The following is a 20401-nucleotide window of genomic DNA, read 5'->3' as shown; positions in this document are numbered from 1 at the left end:
CCTTGTTTGACTTTTCCTAATTTGCGTCACTTCAAATGTATTCTTCTTCTTTCGGCTGCTCCCGTTAGGTGTCACCACAGTGGATCATCTTCTTCCATCTCTTCCTGTCCTCACTATTTTGCTCTGTCACACCCATCACCTGCATGTCCTCTCTTAGCACATCCATAAACCTCCTCTTAGGACTTCCTCTTTTTCTCTTGCCTGGCAGCTCCATCCTTAGCGCCCTTCTCCCATTATACCCAGCATCTCTCCTCTGCACATGTCCAAACCAACACAATCTCGCCTCTCTGACAACCGTCCAACCTGAGCTGACCCTCTAATGTCCTCATTTCTAAGTCTTTCCATCTTAGCATATTTAACTCTGCCACCTCCAGTTCTGTCTCCTGTGTTTTTGGTCAGTACCATCGCCTTCAGCCCATATAACATAGCTCGTCTCACTACCGTCCTGTGGACCTTCACTTTCATTCTTTCTGATACCCATCTGTCACTAATCACTCCTGCCACTCTTCTCCACCCTGCCTGCACTCTCTACTTCACCTCTCTTCCACACTCCCGATTACTCTGTACTGTTGATCTCAAGTTTTTAAACTCATATATATATATATATATATATATATATATATATATATATTGGTTATTTATATCAGCAGCAAAAAATTTGATTGCAGACTTGTCGGGTTCATTTCACTAAAATGGCATTGAACTTTTTAATAACTGCTCATTAACGTTTTGTGTCTGCCCTTACTCGTAATGTTCTGCATGACGGGTATCAAGTGTATGAAATACCAGCAAAGCTGTCAGTATGTAAAGTTCACAGACTGCATCAGTTCTAAGTGTGGAAAGGAGAACACACAAAATGGCACATTGTGGACAGAGTGACTATTGTCTTCTTCTTCTTCTTTCGGCTGCTCCCATTAGGGGTTGCCACAGTGGATCATCTTTTTCCATATCTTCCTGTCCTCTACATCATGCTCTGTCACACCCATCACCTGCATATCTTCTCTCACCACATCCATAAACCTTCTCTTAGGCCTTCCTCTTTTCTTGTTCCCTGGCAGCTCTATCCTTAGAATCCTTCTCCCAATATACCCCTCATCTCTCCTCTGCACATGTCCAAACCAACACAATCTCACCCGTCTGACTCTGTCTCCCAACCGTCCCACCAGAGCTGACCCTCTAATGTCCTCATTTCTAATCCTGTCCATCCTCGTTACACCCAATGCAAATCTTAGCATCTTTAACTCTGCCACATCCAGCTATGTCTCCTGCTTTCTGGTCACTGCCACCGTCTCCAACCCATATAACATAGCTGGTCTCACTACCGTCATGTAGATCTTCTCTTTCACTACTGCTGGTACCCATCTGTCACAAATCACTCCTGACACCCTGCCTGCACTCTTTTCTTCACCTCTCTTCCACAATCCCTGTTACTTTTGACTGTTGATCCAAAGTATTTAATCTCATCCACCTTCGCCAACTCACTGCATCCTCACCATTCCACTGATCTTCCTCTCATTCACACACATGTATTCTGTCTTGTTCCTATTGACCTTCATTCCTCTCCTCTCCAGAGCATATCTCAACCTCTCCAGGGTCTCCTCCCTACTCTCACTACAGATCACAATGTCATCAACAAACATCATAGTCCACGGGAACTCCTGTCTAATCTCATCTGTCAACCTGTCCTTCACCATGGTAAATAAGAAAGGGCTCAGAGCCGAACCCTGATGTAATCCCACCATCCATCACCCCTACTGCATTCCCTACCACTGGATCTGCAGATATAACAGACAGACGATTAATGCACTCTGCCACCCCCTGGCCTGGCATGGAATTACCTTCTTTTGAGCCCTTTAGCTGTGACACAGTCTAGTGATGTGCACTGTGTCATTCTTGGTCTGTTATGTCAGTTAAGTAATGTTGTAATTTTATAACTATTTACTGCATATAAAAAAAATATTGTCCTGACTTAATAAATTTTGAATGACCACTGAAGTGTTTTTATGCCAAATTGGAGAAATCCACTCAGGTGACAGCATCCCTTGATTCTTCTCTCGCTTAGAAGCCGTGCAAAATTAGAGGATGCGCACATAATAAAACAAAACAGAGATTTATATAAACTGTCAGTATAAAAATGTTCTCATTCATGTGCTCATTCATGTACCCAGCTAATTTAAATGTGTTGTTATTGTTTTAAATGAAATACTGAAGCAGTTTTTTGTCCCACAACAGCACATCCCCGGAGCTTTTTCTTTGGATTGAAAACATATGCTAACACTTCAAATCCATCCATCCATCCATTATCCAACCTGCTATATCCTAAGTACAGGGTCACGGGGGTCTGCTGGAGCCAATCCCAGCCAACACAGGGCGCAAGGCAGGAAACAAACCCCGGGCAGGGTGCCCGCCTACCGCAGGGTGCACACACACACACAACCACACCAAGCACACACCAGGGACAATTTAGGATCGCCAATGCACCAAACCTGCAAGTCTTTGGACTGTGGGAGGAAATCCACACAGACATTGGGAGAACATGCAAACTCCACGCAGGGAGGACCTGGGAAGTGAACCCAGGTCTAACTAACTGCCCACTGTGCCACCCACCATGCCGCCCACTTTAAATCGAAAATATAAATTAAAAAAATATTTGTTTGTATGTCCATTCAAACTGTATTAGACTCTAAGTGGCATTTCACGTCATCAGGGGACTCATGTATAACGCCGTGCGTAGAATTCGCACTATAATATGGTGTAAGCACAAAAGCCGAAATGTGCTTACGCACAGAAAAATCCAGATGCAGGAATCTGTGCGCACTCCAACTTCCACGTTCTTCCGCTACATAAATCCCGATCAGCGTGAAAAGTAACGCTCGTGCACACGCTTTATGTAACGCCCCAACTCCTCCCAGAATTACGCCTCTTTGAATATGCAAATCAATATAAATCACCCTTAAGCTCAGCCTTCTATGAAAAGACAATGGGAAAAGCACGGGGGAAAATATAAGAATTTCAGCGAATACAAAGTGGAGGCAACGGAAAAACATACTATTTGTTTATTTAAACAGTGATATGAACAACAAAAGGAAGCTGATCGAGTGACATAGCGTGTTGGAGAAACTTGAAAGCTCATGTTCACAAAATCGCACAGTGCCGGAAATAAAAAAGAAGTCACATATCAAAGTCGCCGTGAAAAGAAGAGTTGTAAGCCCACTGTCTGAGTGTCATATGAAAGCTTATTAGGGTACAGAGAAAAAAAAGGCAAACAGTAGGGAAAAAGCACGAAATGTCAACTTCAATCTCGAAATGTCCACTTTAATCATGTAGTTTATTTTGTAATTAAAATAGAACATCATAAACAGTTTCTCAAATCACATCGCAATTAAAGTAGCACGTTAAATGCTTTGCTTTGTATGTGATCTTCTATGTGCTCTATGTGTGTGAATCACTATGTGCTTCTTAAACCGGCTCTCTTCCTCCGACTGGATGCTGTATCCATTACATTCATGATATTACAGCTCTCTGAATAACTAAAATACTTAGATGTATACGTGATATTATTTTCATTAGGATAGTTAAAGCATGTTATTGATTGTGTGCGACCTTCGAAATTATTTATTGCAGCAGTACACATGGGCGGCTCTGTCCAACAGAGAAAGTCCAATGTCAATATGGTATCTTATGTACGTTGGATGGCCACATCCGTTGCGGACACTGCATATCCGCCTCGTGCTCATGACACAAGTGTTTAACTTTTGTCGAAATTTGCCGCTGCGTTTTTAGCTGTGTCGTTATTTTCTCTTTCTGTTTTATATTCAATATATACAGTATTGGCATGGCCACCGATGCAGTCCTTGCTTTTCTTTCTCCAAGTAACCGATCCCCACACAATCAGCTCTGTAATAGACGTTAAGCCTTCTGTAAGCTTAGAGCGCTGATTCTTTAAAACATACAGTTTGAAGATACAGTGATATAAATACTCCGAGTGCTGCACTGAGAGTAATATGGAAAAAGATGATCCACTGTGGCAACTCCTAACGGGAGCAGCTGAAAGAAGAAGGTGCAGTGAGAGTAACAACGCTAAAGCAGTTATGGTATTTGGAATACTATTGCTGTTCCCTCTACCATTATATTGTTACGAGTTAATTACAATCAGATGCATTACACTAATAAACAATATGCGGTTAGTTTCTGTGTATTTTTAAAGCCGTGTCAGGAAAATAAGGAGTAACCACACACGAACAGCAGCACTGCTTTGAAGCTGGGTGCCACCAGTTGGCAAAACCGAGCGGAGAACTTGCGTACGACAAGGTATGAGGTACCATGGAAAAGTGCGTGGATTTACGCCAAGTGTAGGTTTTATACATCGCGATTTGAATGTGGAAAAGTTCTTATGCAACATTTCTGTGCGTACGCACCGTTTATACATGAGGCCCCAGGTCACAGAGCTGATGGGCCATTAGCAAGGACCAAAGGATTTAGCCTGGCAGTTTAGTGCTGAGAAATTGCATGGCAGTTCTAGTGTTAATGAAATAATTGTTACTTTCTACAATGTCGTTCATATCAAAAAGTTAATCAACGTCTTTGAAGGTTGTGAGATAGCCTTGTCATTTACAGCTTTGAATGGCATCAGTGAACTGGGTGATAGAAATTGGCTTCTTTGAGAAAACTTTCAATAAGATTAGTCATTGATTCTCTGATTCTCTCTACGCCACCCACAAATGATATTTTTTTATGTTACTTACTCCATGTTTTTTTTTTATTGTGAATTCTACAAAAAACATTTAAAGTTATGTTTTCATGTAGAACTGAGATACAACACAAGTCTGTGGTGATCTAACAATATCAAAATGTCCCTGAAACTAATCACGTTATTCTCATTACCCACATGGTGAAGTCTTCCACTCGTATGCTCAAAACATCCCAAAAACATGTTGTAAGTGCCCAGGAGGATGGATGGGCATCCCGACTAGGGTTGAGGAGGAGTTCCTGCCCAGCTGGGAAGCCATAATGAAAGGATGGCCAAGTTGCAGACACACCCCGGGCCAGGATGCCTTATACATTTAGGTCCATAAATATTTGGACAGAGACAACTTTTTTCTAATTTTATTCTGTACATCACCACAATGAATTTGAAATGAAACAACTCAGATGAAGTTGAAGTGCAGACTTTCAGTGGGTTGAACAAAATGATTGCATAAAAATGTGAGGCAACTAAAGCTCCCTTCATTTCAGGAGCTCAAAAGTAATTGGACAATCGACTCAAAGGCTGTTTCATCGGCAGGTGTGTTCAAGTCCATCGTAATGTCCTTATCAATTAAGCAGATAAAAGGCCTGGAGTTGATTTGAGGTGTGGTGCTTGCATGTGGAAGATTTTCCTGTGAACAGACAGCATGCGGTCAAAGGAGCTCTCCATGCAGGTGAAAAAAGCCATCCTTAAGCTGCGAAAACAGAAAAATCTCATCCGAGAAATTGCTACAATATTACGAGCTGCAAAATCTACAGTTTGGTACATCCTGAGAAATAAAGCAAGCACTGGTGAACTCAGCAACGCAAAAAGACCTGGGACCTCATGTATAAACGGTGCGTACGCACAGAAATGTTGTGTAAGAACTTTTCCACGTTCAAATCGCGATGTATAAAACCTACACTTGGCGTAAAGTCACACACTTTTCGACGGTACCTCATACCTTGTCGTACGCAAGTTCTCCACTCAGTTTTGCAAACTGGCGGCACCCAGGGAATAGCCAAAGTATTCCAAATACCATAACTGCTTTAGCGTTGTTACTCTCACTTCTTCTTCTTCTTTCTGCTGCTCCCGTTAGGAGTTGCCACAGCGGATCATTTTTTTCCATATTACTCTCACTGCACCACTCGGAGTATTTATATCACTGTATCTGAGTGGGTAATCACAGCAGCAGCTGATCGGAAAGAGAATTATTGGTATACGGCTTCAAGCACACGCTGTCTCAGCCACTGCAAAACGTTTCAAAGCCTTTCCTGTACGGATCTCGCGATTCAGAAACAGTTTCATCCCAAGAACTTTAAATGTACTCAATCAATTGCTCCTTGTAGAACTGTTAGTACTTATAAGTACAATCACCTCACTGTAAACTTGCACTACAGTTATAATATCGCACAACCTGATCCACTTTATAAAGCGCATATTTACATATGATGACGATATCATTTTTAAGATGAAATGCAACAAAATATGTTTATTATATTATACAGGTAAAACTTTGACTTCATTTAAATAATCTATATTCTTCACTGGTACTGGCATGAAGGGTGGAATAATTAAACATGTACTACGAAGATATTTCAAAGTTCCTTAAATGTTTTGAAGAATCGGCGCTCTAAGCTTACAGATGGCTTAACGTCTATTACAGAGCTGATTGTGTGGCGATCCACCGTGCATAAGCTACCATATTGACATTGGATTATTTCTATTGGACATAGAGCCCCCTAGAGTACTGCTGCAATAAATAATTTCATCGAAGGTCGCACACAATCACTGCGCCGTGAAACCCATGCTTAATAACGTGCTTTAACTATCATCATGATAATGATATCACGTATATATCTCAGTATTTGAGTTATTCAGAGAGCTGTAATATCACGAATGTAATGGATTCTGTGTCCAGTTGGAGGAAGAGAGCCAGTTTAAGAAGCACGTAGTGATTCACACACACAGAGCACATAGAAGATCACATACAAAACAAAGCATTTAACGTGCTACTTTAATTACGATGTGATTTGAGAAACTGGTGAATTAAACGATTTTAAGATGAAGTTTATGATGTTCTACTTTAATTACAAAATAAACTATGTGATTAAAGTGGACATTTCAAGATTGAAGTTGACATTTCGTGCTTTTTCCTCATTGTGTGCCTTTTTTTTCTTTGTACCCTAATAAGCTTTCATATGACACTCAGACGGTGGGCTATGACTCGCCTTTTCACGGCGACTTTGATATGTGACTTCTTTTTATTTCTGGCACTGTGCGACTTTGTGAACGTGAGCTTTCAAGTTTCTCCAACACGCTATGTCACTCGATCAACTTCCTTTTTTTGATTATACCACGGTTTATTTGAACAAATAGTATGTTTTTCCGTTGCCTCCACTTGGCATTCGCTGAAATTCTTATATTTTCCCCCGCACTTTTTCCATTGTCTTTTCACAGAAGGCTGAGCTTAAGGGTGATTTATATTGATTTGCATATTCAAAGAGGCGTAATTCTGGGAGGAGTTGGGGCGTTACATGAAGCATGTGCACGAGCGTTACTTTTCATGCTGACTGGGATTTATGTAGCGGAATAATGTGGAAGTTGGAGTACACACAGATTCCTGCATCTGGATTTTTCTGTGCGTAAGCACATTTCGGCTTTTGTGCTTACGCCATGTTATAGTGTGAATTCTACGCACGGCGTTATATATGAGGCCCCTGGACGTCCACGGAAGACAACAGTGATGGATGATCACAGAATCATTTCCATGGTGAAGAGAAACCCCTTCACAACAGCCAACCAAGTGAACAACACTCTCCAGGGCTTGGTAGGCGTATCGATATCCAAGTCTACCGTAAAAAGAAGACTGTATGAAAGTAAATACAGAGGGTGCACTGCAAGGTACAAGCCACTCATAAGCCTCAAGAATAGAAAGGCTAGATTGGACTTTGCTAATAAACATCTAAAAAAGCCAGCACAGTTCTGGAAAAACATTCTTTGGACAGATGAAACCAAGATCAACCTCTGCTAGAATGATGGCAAGAAAAAGGTATGGAGAAGACGTGGAACAGCTCATTATCCAAAGCACACCACATCATCTGTAAAACACAGTGGAGTCAGGCAGTGTGATGGTTTGGGCATGCATGCCTGCCAGTGGCACTGGGACACTCGTGTTTATCGATGATGTGACACAGGACAGAAATAGCCAATTGAATTCTGAGGTGTTCAGAGACATACTGTCTGCTCAAGTCCAGCTAAATGACGTCAAAGTGACTGGGTGGCGTTTCATGATACAGATGGACAATGACCCAAAACAGACAGCCAAAGCAACCCAGGAGTTTATTAAAGCAAAGAAGTGGAAAATTCTTGAATGGCCAAGTCAGTCACCTGATCTTAACCCAACTGAGCAGGCATTTCAATTGTTGAAGACTAAACTTCGGACAGAAAGGCCCACAAACAAACAGCAACTGAAAGTAAAGGCCTGGCAGAGCATTAAAAAGGAGGAAACCCAGCATCTGGTGATGTCCGTGAGTCCAAGACTTCAGGCTGGCATTGCCAGCAAAGGGTTTTCAACCAAGTATTAGAAATGAACATTTGATTTCCAGTTATTGAATTTGTCCAATTACTTTTGAGCCCCTGAAATAAACGGATTGTGTTAAAAAATGCTTTAGTTGCCTCACATTTTTATGCAATCGTTTTGTTCATCCCACTGAATTAAAGCTGAAACTCTGCACTTCAACTTCATCTGAGTTGTTTTATTTTGAATTCATTTTGGTAATGTACAGAACCAAAATGAGAAAAAAGTTGTCTCTGTCCAAATATTTAAGGACCTAACTGTAATTCCTGTCCTGGCTGGGATGTTGTAAGGAAGGATGGACTGGTGAGAGCTGGAAACCGGGAGCAGTTCATTCTCCCAAATTAATAAATGGCAGTTTGGAAATTCACAGGGCTGCATGGGAATTATTGTACAGCCCTGTAGGGGTCCTTGGGTAACAGAAGAGGGGGCTGCCAGGGGAGGAACTTCCTTAGTTTACGTATGACCCGGGAGAGTTGGGTGGAAAGAAGGAGATAAGAGAAGGCATCGGTTCTGTGAATGTTTTGGCTGAGGTTGTTGCATTATTATCTGTGGATGGATTTAAAAATTCTTTTATTGAACCTGGTATTGTGTTGGGTCTTGTGTGTCTAAGGTTTGGGGGACTCGGTAGCACCCCCTACTAGTGGCAATGTATTTTTTACTAAAATATTCGGTGACACTTTACATTAGGTGTACATAATTACACTGTAACTACTATGCAATTACCTGTATAAGTACAGTGTAACTAAGAGTTATTACTCTGTACTTACTGTGTAATACAAAGTAACGCTATATTTAATTTCTTACTAGTTACATTGTATCTGTGTTTCCATCTCAGGATAATGGATTCATGAGGCAAAAGCATTAACCATTTTGCAAAGGTGTTTTCACCATTTAAAAAAGATCTTCAAATATCATCGAAAACCTATGCAGTTATCACTCCATTAAAATTGCCCAGACCATGGAACATCTGTTACATAGTTGTAGTTACATACCCTGATGTTTTTATTACATTTTGAAAGTACAGATACAATGTAATTATGTAAGTACACTTTTTTTTGGATCAGTGATAAATTGTTACATTTTAATTATATAAACTGTGTAATTATATAAACTGAGTAATTAACTATAAGGTTTCTTTGTATTACACAGTAAGTACGGAGTAATAACTCGTAGTTACACTGTACTTATACAGGTTGTGGAAGCTAGTCCCGGAACACAGACAGACAGACACCTCCACGTCTCGAAAAGGACACATTTATTTATAATGAAAGTCCACAGCACACAGTGCCCCTGCACCAATCACCCTTCTTCTCTGTCCTTTGCAAGGTCCTTCACCGCCTTCACTCTTCTCCATGGAGCTCTGTCATCTTCCTCCCCATGCAGCCATTGAATGGAGGGAGGCGGCCCCTTTTATACAACCCCCGGATGGGCTCCAGGTGCCTGATGACCGACTTCTGGCAGCACTCCCCAGTGTGGCGGAAGTGCTGCCCTTGCACCCGGAAGCACTCCGGGCATAAACCCTCCCTGGTCTGTCAGCACTTCCTGGTGTCCCGGAAGTGCTTTCCCCCAGGGATCTAGAACCGGCCGGGTACCCAGGGAAAAGAAGCGCCGCTGTCCCGGTTCCTCCTTCCTCCAGGCATCCAAGTGGGGCAGGGTTCTTGGCCCTTTCTCACAAGGCAGTTACATAATAGTTACAGTGTTATTATGGACCCTTAATGTAAAGTGTTACCTATTCAAATAAGTCACTTCTGGAAAATCCCATCACGAACTAAAATGTAACGTGGTGAGACGCACATGAACATTTGAATTGTAGACCCCTTCTTGTTGTAACACGGCTGGAGTACCTCAGGATTAAATTATTCATCTGACACGAGCGAGACTCATGTTGGTAGAGATTCACGGCCTGCTCAATACATTCACTTTACTTTTAGCACAAAAGCAATTAGAGCTCATTGTGATCTTTGTGATGTGCCATCTGTTGGAATGAAAAATACAATGCATTTTATTACTATTGTGGTCTGTCTGTTGATTAGTTGGAATGACAGAGACATAGCGACTGGATTGACACACAGCTGTGCATCCTTTTATTAAGGTGGATTTTGCGGGTGTTTAGTAGCATGTTACTAAAGTGAGGAAGAAAGAGGGATGTGGGAAATTCATTCTGAATTTATGAACTGATGGAGTCTGTTTTGCTTGTTTATGAATCCACCAACTGTTGATTAAATGATGCCACTTTAAAGACATAAACACAATTGATATTCTGAGAAAAAAAACTCAGGCTGAGGTTCAATAGCTGTAGACATTTGTTTCTTTAGGAGGAGAAGGCTGCTGTCATATTTATATGCTATGCGAAGTCAAGCAAGATGACACTTTTTATTGGCTAACTTAACCGATTACAATATGCAAGCGTTCAAGTCACCTGAAGCTCCTTCTTCAGGTAGGTTTAAATGATTACAACCTGCCTGAAGAAGGGGCCTCAGTTGCCTCGAAAACTTACATATTTTATTCGGTTCAGTAAGCCAATAAAAAGTGTCATCTTGCTTGACTTCTCATTGCATCCATAATGGCTAACACGGTACAACACAGTAGGGTGATTCGCTCAAAAGAGGGCTACACTATTCTGTAATAACTCTCACTAGGATGAAGCAATCTGAATGAAACAATGTGGAATGCGCTCCTCAGTACATGGAGCTTCAAACAAGCTGGGATGCCCCTGCGTCTGAGTGATAAGGTAGGCACTGGACAGCCGTCACCACGTTCAACCTTCATTTGCAACTTCTTGGGTCCATACCATCCGTACCCCTTCACTCAGTCACTTGACTTCTCATCTGAATGGTGGTGTGCAGTATTGAACTGCGCGTCTTCATGGTGTGAACCTATTGGGTCACCAATTTGTATAAGCGATGTCAGGATCAACTGGGTGATCATGAGTTACTTCCAGCAAGATGGACCAACATGTCACACATCGACAAGGAGCATGGCAGAAACTGAGTACTTCTTCAGCAACAGGGTGATTTCAAAGGGGCTTTGGCCACCAAGGTCGCTGGATCTGAAAACACCAGACTTTCTTCCTTTGGGGTCTACTCAAAGGAAAAGTCAATCAGAACAAGCCTCGCACTGTGGAAGATTTGAATGAAAACATCCAACGTGAAATTGCTTCTAATCCCCGCCGAGATGCTTGCTGATACATTAGGAAAATAGAGTGCCACGTCAAAATATGTCTGTCAGAAAGCGGAAACCACTTCCAGCATCGCATGTAATGCAATCGATTACACAGACGTCAAGGTATATAGAGTATTTTTTTTGGTTCAGATTGCTTCATCGTAACGGGAGTTACAACAGAATATTCAGTGCCTCCTTCAAGTGAATCTCCCTGTACTATTTAGATGCTGAAATGCTAAAGGTGGGACTGAGTGAACTGACGTTCTTTCTTTTTTTTCTTGTATTTCCTCTTCATGCAGATTTATTCATGGACAGAAATTAAGGCCCAGCTGGGTTCATGCAGCCTCAGCCCTAGTATGGACACAGCTGCCATATCCCGCTAACCACAGGCCTCCCTCATTTGCTGTTGGAATTGCATGCCACGTGCCAGCCTTGGAGGAACCAGCTTGGCCTTAAGATGTGTGCAGATCTTCTTACACATCCAAGATAGAGGTGAGTAACATCTGGAATTTCAGATTCAGATTACTGTACTCTTACAATGTCTATGAACAGGAAAAATGTAACAAATGAGAGGAGACCATTCAGTCCGTCAGTAGCTAAGCTGTCCAAGTATCTCAACCTGATACTTATGAAAAGTTACGCCAACCTTAGTGTTATGATGGATGACCTGCAAAGATGAAGTTTGTTCAACTGCATTTAATAAATAGCTCTGGAGTAACCTACTGTGAAATGAGGTCAGGTCAGGTCAGGTTGGGGAGCATGCACTGGTACAGCGTGTTGCAACACCCGCCACACGATAAAACAGCTCAGGAGCCCGGTTGACAACCACCCAGGCACACACGCGGTCCAGTCACACCCTCCGGAAATGACACTATCTGCCGCAGCAGGTGTTACGTGGGAGTCCCCTTGGCCTGGTCCAGCCACTCGGGTCCTCAACTATGAGGATTCTGCGAGCCAGATCACCCTTGGGGAAACGCGCTACATGGCCATAGTGCCGTAACTGACGCTCCCTTACAATGCAGGTAATGTGCCTCATTCAGGACTCCGTCAACAACAACTCATTTGACACAAAGTCAAACCAATGGTACTCAAGGAATCTCTGAAGAGACTCAGTACCAAGAGTCCAGTCTGCACTGGATAGCGTCCAGGAAGCACCAGGGGCCTCATTCATAATGGCGTGCGTAGAATTCACACTAAAACGTGGCGTACAGACAAAAGCAGGAATGTTCGTATGCACAAAAAATCCAGATGCATAAATCTGTGTGCTCGCCAACTTCCACATTTTTCCGCTCCATAAATCCTGGTCAGTGTGAAAAGTTATGCACGTGCCTGCTGCCGCTCTCCAACTCCTCCCAGAACTATGCCTCTTTGAATATGCAAATCAATATAAATAGCCCTTAAGCTCAGCGTTCTTTGGAAAGACAATGGCAAAAGCACCGGGGGAAATACAATTACAGGTTAATTACAATCAGATGCCTTAAACTAATAAACAATATGCGGTTAATTTCAGTGTATTTATAAAGCCACATCAGGGATTTGGATCTGAAAAAGAAAGGGAAACCACACTGGAACAAAAGCACTGCTGTGCCGCCAGTTTGCAAAACCGAGCGGAGAACTTTTGTACACCAGGGTTTGAGCTACTGTGAAAATGTGTGTGGCTTTACACCAAGTTTAGGTTTTATACATCGCAATTTGAGCGTGAAAACGGGCGTATGCACCATTTATACATGAGGCCCCAGGACTCTAAAGACTTGGACCTTCGTCCTTTTTCCAGATATCAGTAGCACCACACACCCCTTCTCAGCGACCTCATGAGCCCCCATACTCTCCCAATCCTTCTACTGACTTCATGGGAAGAGTGACCAGAGTCATGAATGTCACTGCCAAGGTAAGTAAACCTCTCGACAGGTCGAAACTCACTCTGCAAACAGACACACTGCTAATGGCTGTGTGCAAGAGGTCATAAAAGGCCTGGATCTTTGGTTTTTATCAGGACACGCGCAAGCCCAGACACTCAGACTCCTCGCTCAGTCTCTCAAGTGCCCCGATCAGAGCCTCCATTGACTCCTCGAAGATCACAGCATCGTCAACAAAGTCAAGATCCGTGAATCTTTCTTCACCAACAGATGCCCCACAGTCGCTGGACCCTATGACCCTGCCCACCACCCAGTCCATGCAAGCACTGAAGAGAGTAGGAGCAGAACACACCGTTGATGAACCTCAGAATAAACTGGGAAAATGTAGAGGTTCTGACTCCACTCTACACAGCACTCACAGTACCAGTGTAAAGGCAGCCATGATATCCAGCAACCTTGAGGGGATCCTGCAAAGTCTAACGATGTTAAACAGTCTTGGAAACAGTCAAAATGATTATGGAGTTCAGGAGACACTCCTCTCCTCCAAAACCCCTAGTGTGGAAAAATTAGGCAGCAGACAAAAAAAAGATTTAGGAGATGGCCACCCCATATACTGAAAAAATAACCAAAAGGAAAGAAACTCATCTTTACGTAAGTGGAGCTCACAACTGAACTGATTAACAGTTTGTGTCTGCTCTATAAATACGGTGGATAGGAGGAAGAGGGGGAGTCATGGTGGCCTGAACAGGATCTGATGTGTCAGGAAGGTGGACTGGAAATGATGTCATCAGGCTGTGCTGGAAGTGATGTCAAGAGTGGGTGGTCCGGTGGTGATGTCATTGAGAGGCCGGGCCTTTGGCTAAACTGCAGAGGAACAAGAAGAGAGAGGATCAGGTGAGATCAGATGAATAACACCATTTGATCCTGTAAACTGTCCCCCATGCGCACATGTGTGACATTAATTATAAACAATGTCACGGTCAACAGGGCAGACTTTGTACAGGGTGACACAGAAAAACAGGAACTTTTGAAAAACCCAATAAAAATAGAAGAAATCCAACAAAAAAAATTTATTGACAGCAATTGAAGCACTACAACTTAATCCAAATTATCAATGTTTGAAAATTACGTCCTGTAATTGGCGTCCTCCTGTACGTATGCATTCTTTCAGTCTGCTGTTGAGGTTCCCCATTGATCGCTGCAACACCTCAGCTGGGATACCACGAATTTCATCTTGAATTCCTTGTTTCAATTCATTCAGTGTCCTTGGCCCGAGTCGTGTAGACCCGACTCTTAAGGTAGCCCCACAAGAAAAAATCACAAACAAACAAATCTGGTGATCTTGAGGGCCAGGGAATGTCACCGAATCTTGAGATGACACGGTTACCGAACAATTCTCGTACAGCTGCCATTGATTGCCTTGCAATTGATTACTAAATTACTAAATGACGAGATTGTTTACAGCTCAAGGTCCATGTTCCGCAGTGCTGCCAATTGTACATGGCTGCCACTACGCATTTCAAAAGTTCCCGTTTTTCTGTGTCACCCTGGTATTTCTTACACAACTATCACTTACAATCTGAACTGGGATTGGAAACATCAGCAGCAAAAAGCTTAGCAGCAGCTTAAAAAGTATTACCTGTCCCCATCTGTGCTAATCCAGTTTTAGTGATCTGTCACTGAAAGCCTCATCACGTCATCCATAACAGTCTGGCATGACACAGCATACTGGCATCGGCTCAATCCAAAAAGTGCATTATTCAGACAGCAGAAAAGATTGTAGGTGTGAAACTGGACTTCTTTGAGGATCTGTATGCCTCACGGGTCAGGGAACATGCTGGAAATATAAGCATAGACTACAACTCACCTGGGCAACCATCTCTGTTAGTTATTACCATCGAGGAAACATTATTAGTGTGATGTCTGATTCGGACAATCTAGATAGATAGATAGATAGATAGATAGATAAAAGGCACTATATAAATATTAGATAGATAGATAGAAGGCACTATATAAATATTAGATAGATAGATAGATAGATAGATAGATAGATAGATAGATAGATAGATAGATAGATAGATAGATAGATAGATAGATAGATAGATAGATAGATAGATAGATAGATACTTAATTAATCCCAAGGGGAAATTCCCATACTTCAGCAGCAGCATACTGATAAAAAACAATATTAAATTAAAGAGTGATAACAATGCAGGTAAAACAGACAATAACTTTGTATAATGTTAGCATTTACTCCCCCGGGTGGAATTGAAGAGTCGCATAGTGTGGGGTCTCCTCAGTCTGTCAGTGATCAGGACGGTGACAGCAGTCTGTCTCTGAAGCTGCTCCTCTGTCTGGAGATGATCCTGTTCAGTGGATGCAGTGGATTCTCCATGATTGACAGGAGTTTGCTCAGCGCCAGTTTGTCCAGGTAAGCAAGTCCTCTGTGATTTAAGGCTGTATAAATTAAGATGAGGATTTTAAAATCTGCCCTAAACCTAACTGGCAGCCAATATAACGATATAACAACTGGATTTATGTGTTTGTACATTCTGGTTCTTGTAATGATTCTTAAATTAACTGAAAGCTGCATAAAGAACAATTTGACCAGCCAGTAAACATTGCATTGCAGTAGTCAATCCTACTAGAAATAAATGCGTGAATTAATTTCTCAGTATCTTGCATATTTAAAGAGTGTAATAATCTTTTTAAGGCGGAAAAATCATGTTTTGCATAGATTTGTAATGTGCGTTTTAAATGATTTGCTAGTGTCAAAGATAACACCTAAATTGCATGCTGATTCAGTAAAACAAAAGAGGATTCTAAGAATTCTACTCTATTCTACTCTGCATGTAATGCTGTGATTGTGTCATGTATTGCATATTGTGTTCTTTAATTCTATGTAGCTTGTTAGTGCTTGAATGTAACACAAAGAGAATTAGCAACTCTAAGCTACCAAGTAGCGTGGTGGACAGCAGAACTTTAGGAACCTTCAAAACTCAACTTGATGTTAATTTGGAGGAATTAACCAAATGTAACCCTGTAATTTTGCAAAGTTCTGCAGCCGGAAGTTCTCCAGAGTCTAGCATAAAAGGAGCCGCCTCCCCTCACTCTGGAAGTGGTGGGCAAAGCTCGCCTGGGAATAATGGAGGAAGAAAAAACAGGAAAGGGGTTGTATTGTTCATTGTGTGCTGAAAGAAACCCGTGTAAGGTATCTGCCTAAAAGTAAACAGTCATTTGAACCTGGGACTCTGTCTGTCTTGTTGAGTCTGGGGTTTACACTTTGAAATGGCCCCCGCTTACAGGTTAAAGTACATAGAAACGTGCACATTTTCCCTCATTCACACTCAGAGTTAGCCGTCACAAATACTTGTGCATGTGGGTCCACGCACCGAAATGTAATAGCAGTAATTAAACAGCAGGCACACGCCACTTGTTTTCTTTGATTTGCCGGGGACAAGTCAGTCATTGGCACGGCTCTTGAAAACACTCAGCACCTGTTTAATGTGCCACTGAATTACTAGGGAGTGGAAAATTAAGGATTACATGTTGTGTTTTCTCGGTATGGGGTCCCAGAAACCCACAGGGAGCCTTCAGAAATGTGACAGGGACTCATGGCTAGAACTTTTTTAAAGACGTACGTTTCTCTCTCTCTCGTTTTTATTTTTCTGTTCCCCACAGCTGATCCCAAAGAGTCACATGCTTTGGGTCTCAGCCTAATTAATGTGCCACAAAGCTTCTATTTTAATTTGACCTCAATAAGCGCGCTGTGTGAAAATAGAACCAAGGGCAGCACCTCCTCTCTGCTGAAATGCATTTAGTTAGCCATCTTGTTGCACCTTGTAGGTTTGTTCGTCTGGGTCCTTTTTATTTGATTTACTTGTGTTTCAGGTTTTCGGGGCTCAGTCAGGCTAGAAATGTTAACAGGCTGTTTATACATTTCTGCCTTTTGAAGAAACACTATTTTTTTTACCAAGTAAATTGTTTCTGCTTTGTTTCTTCTCTTAAATTGACTTTCATATGATACTATATATGCATTGTCATAAGTGGATGGGCATCTCAGCGAAGGTAGACCCCAACACCATCTCTCACAGAGTGGGTCATCTCTGTCAGTGTGATGGAAACCCACCAGGACTTGTTCAGAAGCCCCTTACCCAATCAGCAGGAGCCCAGTGTAGTGCATGGACAATGTTGAGGGGTGAGAGGGGGACAACCCTGATTGGGATGTTTAGCATTCCCTTTTCTGGTTTTGAAACCAGGGCACTTTCTTTATGTCGCTTCCCCACACACTGGATGGCACTGGTAAACCCCTGGTTGGCATCGTGGAAGTTGTGGTTCCATAGGGCTACCCTGTTGGGTTAGGCGGGTGCTGTTAGGGGCCTCTTTTGAAAGGTCAGTCTAGGGCCATTGCTAGCTTCCACACTTATTAGTGTCTTAAAATCCCACCGATTAAGCCGTCACCTCATCACAATAGTCATATGGACAGTCAATGCTGAACAGAAGTTGCCAAGGCTGGGCTCTTAAAGATCAGGGCCTAGAAACATATGTTCATTAGATGAGTAGAGGGGAGGGTTTCAGTTAATCAGGGGCTAAATGTTTGAGGTGATGGGCTGAAGTCCTTGAAGGGCCCCCAAGTGATGCCTCTGGGTGAGTCCCCGTTTTCAGGGTTCTTCCATCAGACCGTGAAGGTGCTTCCAATGTGGTACTAATTAGGCATCAGTGAGTGCAAAGCCAATGGCAGCTTCAGCGCTTATTAGGGGCTTCAGTCCTCCCTATCTATAATTAAGCCATTATCTCATTATAACAGTCAGATTGACATTCAGTGCTGAACAGAAGTTGCACGGGCTGGGGTCTCAAAGGGGCTAGAAGCATACGTTCATTAATCAGGTAGAGGGGAGGTTTCAGTTGATCAGAGGCTAAATGCTTGAGGTGATGGGCTGAAGTCCTAGTAGACCCACCAAATGATGTCCCGGGTGAGTCCTGTTTTCAGGGTTCTTCCATCAGACCTGGAAAAAGCATCCATGAGGCAGTGATTAGGCCCCAGTGACTCCAATGCCAGTTCTAGCTCCCCTACTTTATAGGGGCTTAGCCCCCCCCAACCCACTGATTAAGCCATTACCTCATCATAATAGTCAGATGGACTGTCAATGCTGAACAGAACGAGCATGGGCTGGGCTCTCAAAGATCAGGGGCTACAAGCATATGTTCATTAGCTGGGTAGAGGGGAGGGTTTCAGTTGATCACGGGCTAAATGCTTGAGGTGATGGTCTGAAGTTCTAGAAGACCCCACATGATGCCCCAGGTTAATCTCCTTTCTTAGGGTTCTCCTATCAGACCCGGAAAGTGCTTCCATGAGCACTGCCACATATATATAATATGTTTTCTGCTGTCGATGTGGGGATCATTCTTACATCTGAAGATTGACAGCTGTGCCACAGAGGTGGAACTTCCAGTTTTATTTTTTTCCTTCGGGAAGTGGTTTACATAAAGTGTGCTGTTTTAAAGAGAGGAAAAGGAAGAAGAAGAGGAGGGGAAAAAAGAAAATCAGAGCAGATAAACAGATCAGCTACTGCACGGGCCATGTAACAAAGTCCAGAAGCTCCTAAAGTCCTGCCAGAATTGTGAAAGTGATTCTTTTGATTGGGGAATTGAACATTCCGCTATTTCCTATGGACTCGGGTGAGTTATATCAAAGGACTTTCTGTATTGCATCATGGCGCAAGACTGACTGTATGTCTTTAATGGCGAAGATTTGATTGCAGCTAGGAGTCCGCAATTGACTGAACTCCTCGTTTCGCCTGCTGGAATTAGGGGGACATAACTGTGGACCAATTTACAATCTCTGGAAGGGGAACTGGGGGAAGGAATATTGTTATTTTATATATTGTCATAGACGCCCAGGGACGTTGCCCCGCCAGGACGCCTGAAGAAGCAGGGGACCGTAAATGGGACAATATTTTCCCTGGAATGCAGGTGGGTGGCCTCCCTGGAATGCATGGGGATCACGGAGCTGCGAAGGTCAACCCTGGAGTCACCGCCAGAGGGTGCCCGGACGTGGTTGGAACCTTGGAAGTGCTGCTGGAAACACCCGGAGTGATTCCAGGTGCTCTCCTGACACTTCCAACACACCAGGAAGTGATGTCAGACGGAGCACCTGGAACCCATCCGGGTGATTATAAAAGGGGCTATCTCCCTCCAAAAGCTGAGCGGGAGTTGGTAGGAAGGAGACGAAGCTTGTGAGGAGGGGAGTGGAGATCACTGAGAGAAGTGGAAAGAAAAAGAGACTGAGACTGTTGGAGAATAAGGCATTGTGGTGCTGCGGATTAATAAACGTGTGCATTTTGGACATTCTGGTGTCTGTCTGTCTGTGTCCGGGGGCATGCTTATCACAATATATGTATATATTTGTAGCACCACATATAAGGGTTATTTGGGGTTGGGGGGTGCATATGTAATGGATTGTATTCTTGTTTTTTATTTTATAAAAGATATTCTTTAAGTGATGATAGAGATTGACTATTACTTTTTTGTGGGCAATAAATGCATCGCATTAGGGCACTGAACTGTGTAGAATAAGGGGTATATAGGGCAGAGTGCTGGCTCTGAGGCTGGCATACCGAAGGTTGCTGGTTTGAATCCCCGTCACTGCCAAAAGAGATGCTACTCTGCTGGGCCCTTGAGCAAGGCCCTTAACCTTCAATTGCTCCAGGGGCGCTATACAATGGCTGACCCTGCGCTCTGACCCCAAGGGGTATGCGAAAAGATGTATAGGTCACACAAACCACACCATACTTTGGCAATTAAACGAAAAAAAAACCTTTGTGGACAATTAAGTCTCAAATACAAAGAACTACAGAAAATAATGGAAACTGCACTAATGATATAGCTGTGTCTATCATAATATTTCTACTCGTAAATATGTTTTTTAGATATTTACAATCTGGAGGAGCCAAATCTCCTTTTTTATTTTTAAATTAAATAAGAATTGAGAAAGTTCAATTTAGTTACCATTTTGTTTTCTGAGGTCACATGACCAACAGTAAGAGGCACTTTGTCACTATAACTGAAGATTTCAAT

The 20401-nt window shown here is 42.6% G+C and overlaps 1 protein-coding gene across 5 annotated transcripts in view; it reads left to right on the top strand.

Annotated features, from left to right (window-relative positions):
- The window catches only part of LOC120538647 (leucine-rich repeat and fibronectin type III domain-containing protein 1-like protein), a 561847-nt gene that overhangs the window by 179425 nt on the left and 362021 nt on the right, over positions 1 to 20401 (top strand). For all 5 annotated transcript variants that reach the window (XR_005635489.1, XR_005635490.1, XR_005635492.1 and 2 more), the window contains exon 2: positions 11768 to 11960. Coding sequence is in view for 1 of the 5 variants with exons in the window: in XM_039768031.1 (XP_039623965.1) it covers positions 11885 to 11960 (76 nt within the window). In the remaining 4 variants the exon portion in view is untranslated. The remainder of the gene's footprint in view (positions 1 to 11767; positions 11961 to 20401) is intronic.

This window comes from Polypterus senegalus, chromosome 11, assembly GCF_016835505.1.
Source record: "Polypterus senegalus isolate Bchr_013 chromosome 11, ASM1683550v1, whole genome shotgun sequence".
NCBI lineage: Eukaryota > Metazoa > Chordata > Cladistia > Polypteriformes > Polypteridae > Polypterus > Polypterus senegalus.
The sequence above is the reverse complement of the archived record's forward strand: the minus strand, read 5'-3'. Positions and strand labels throughout refer to the sequence as shown.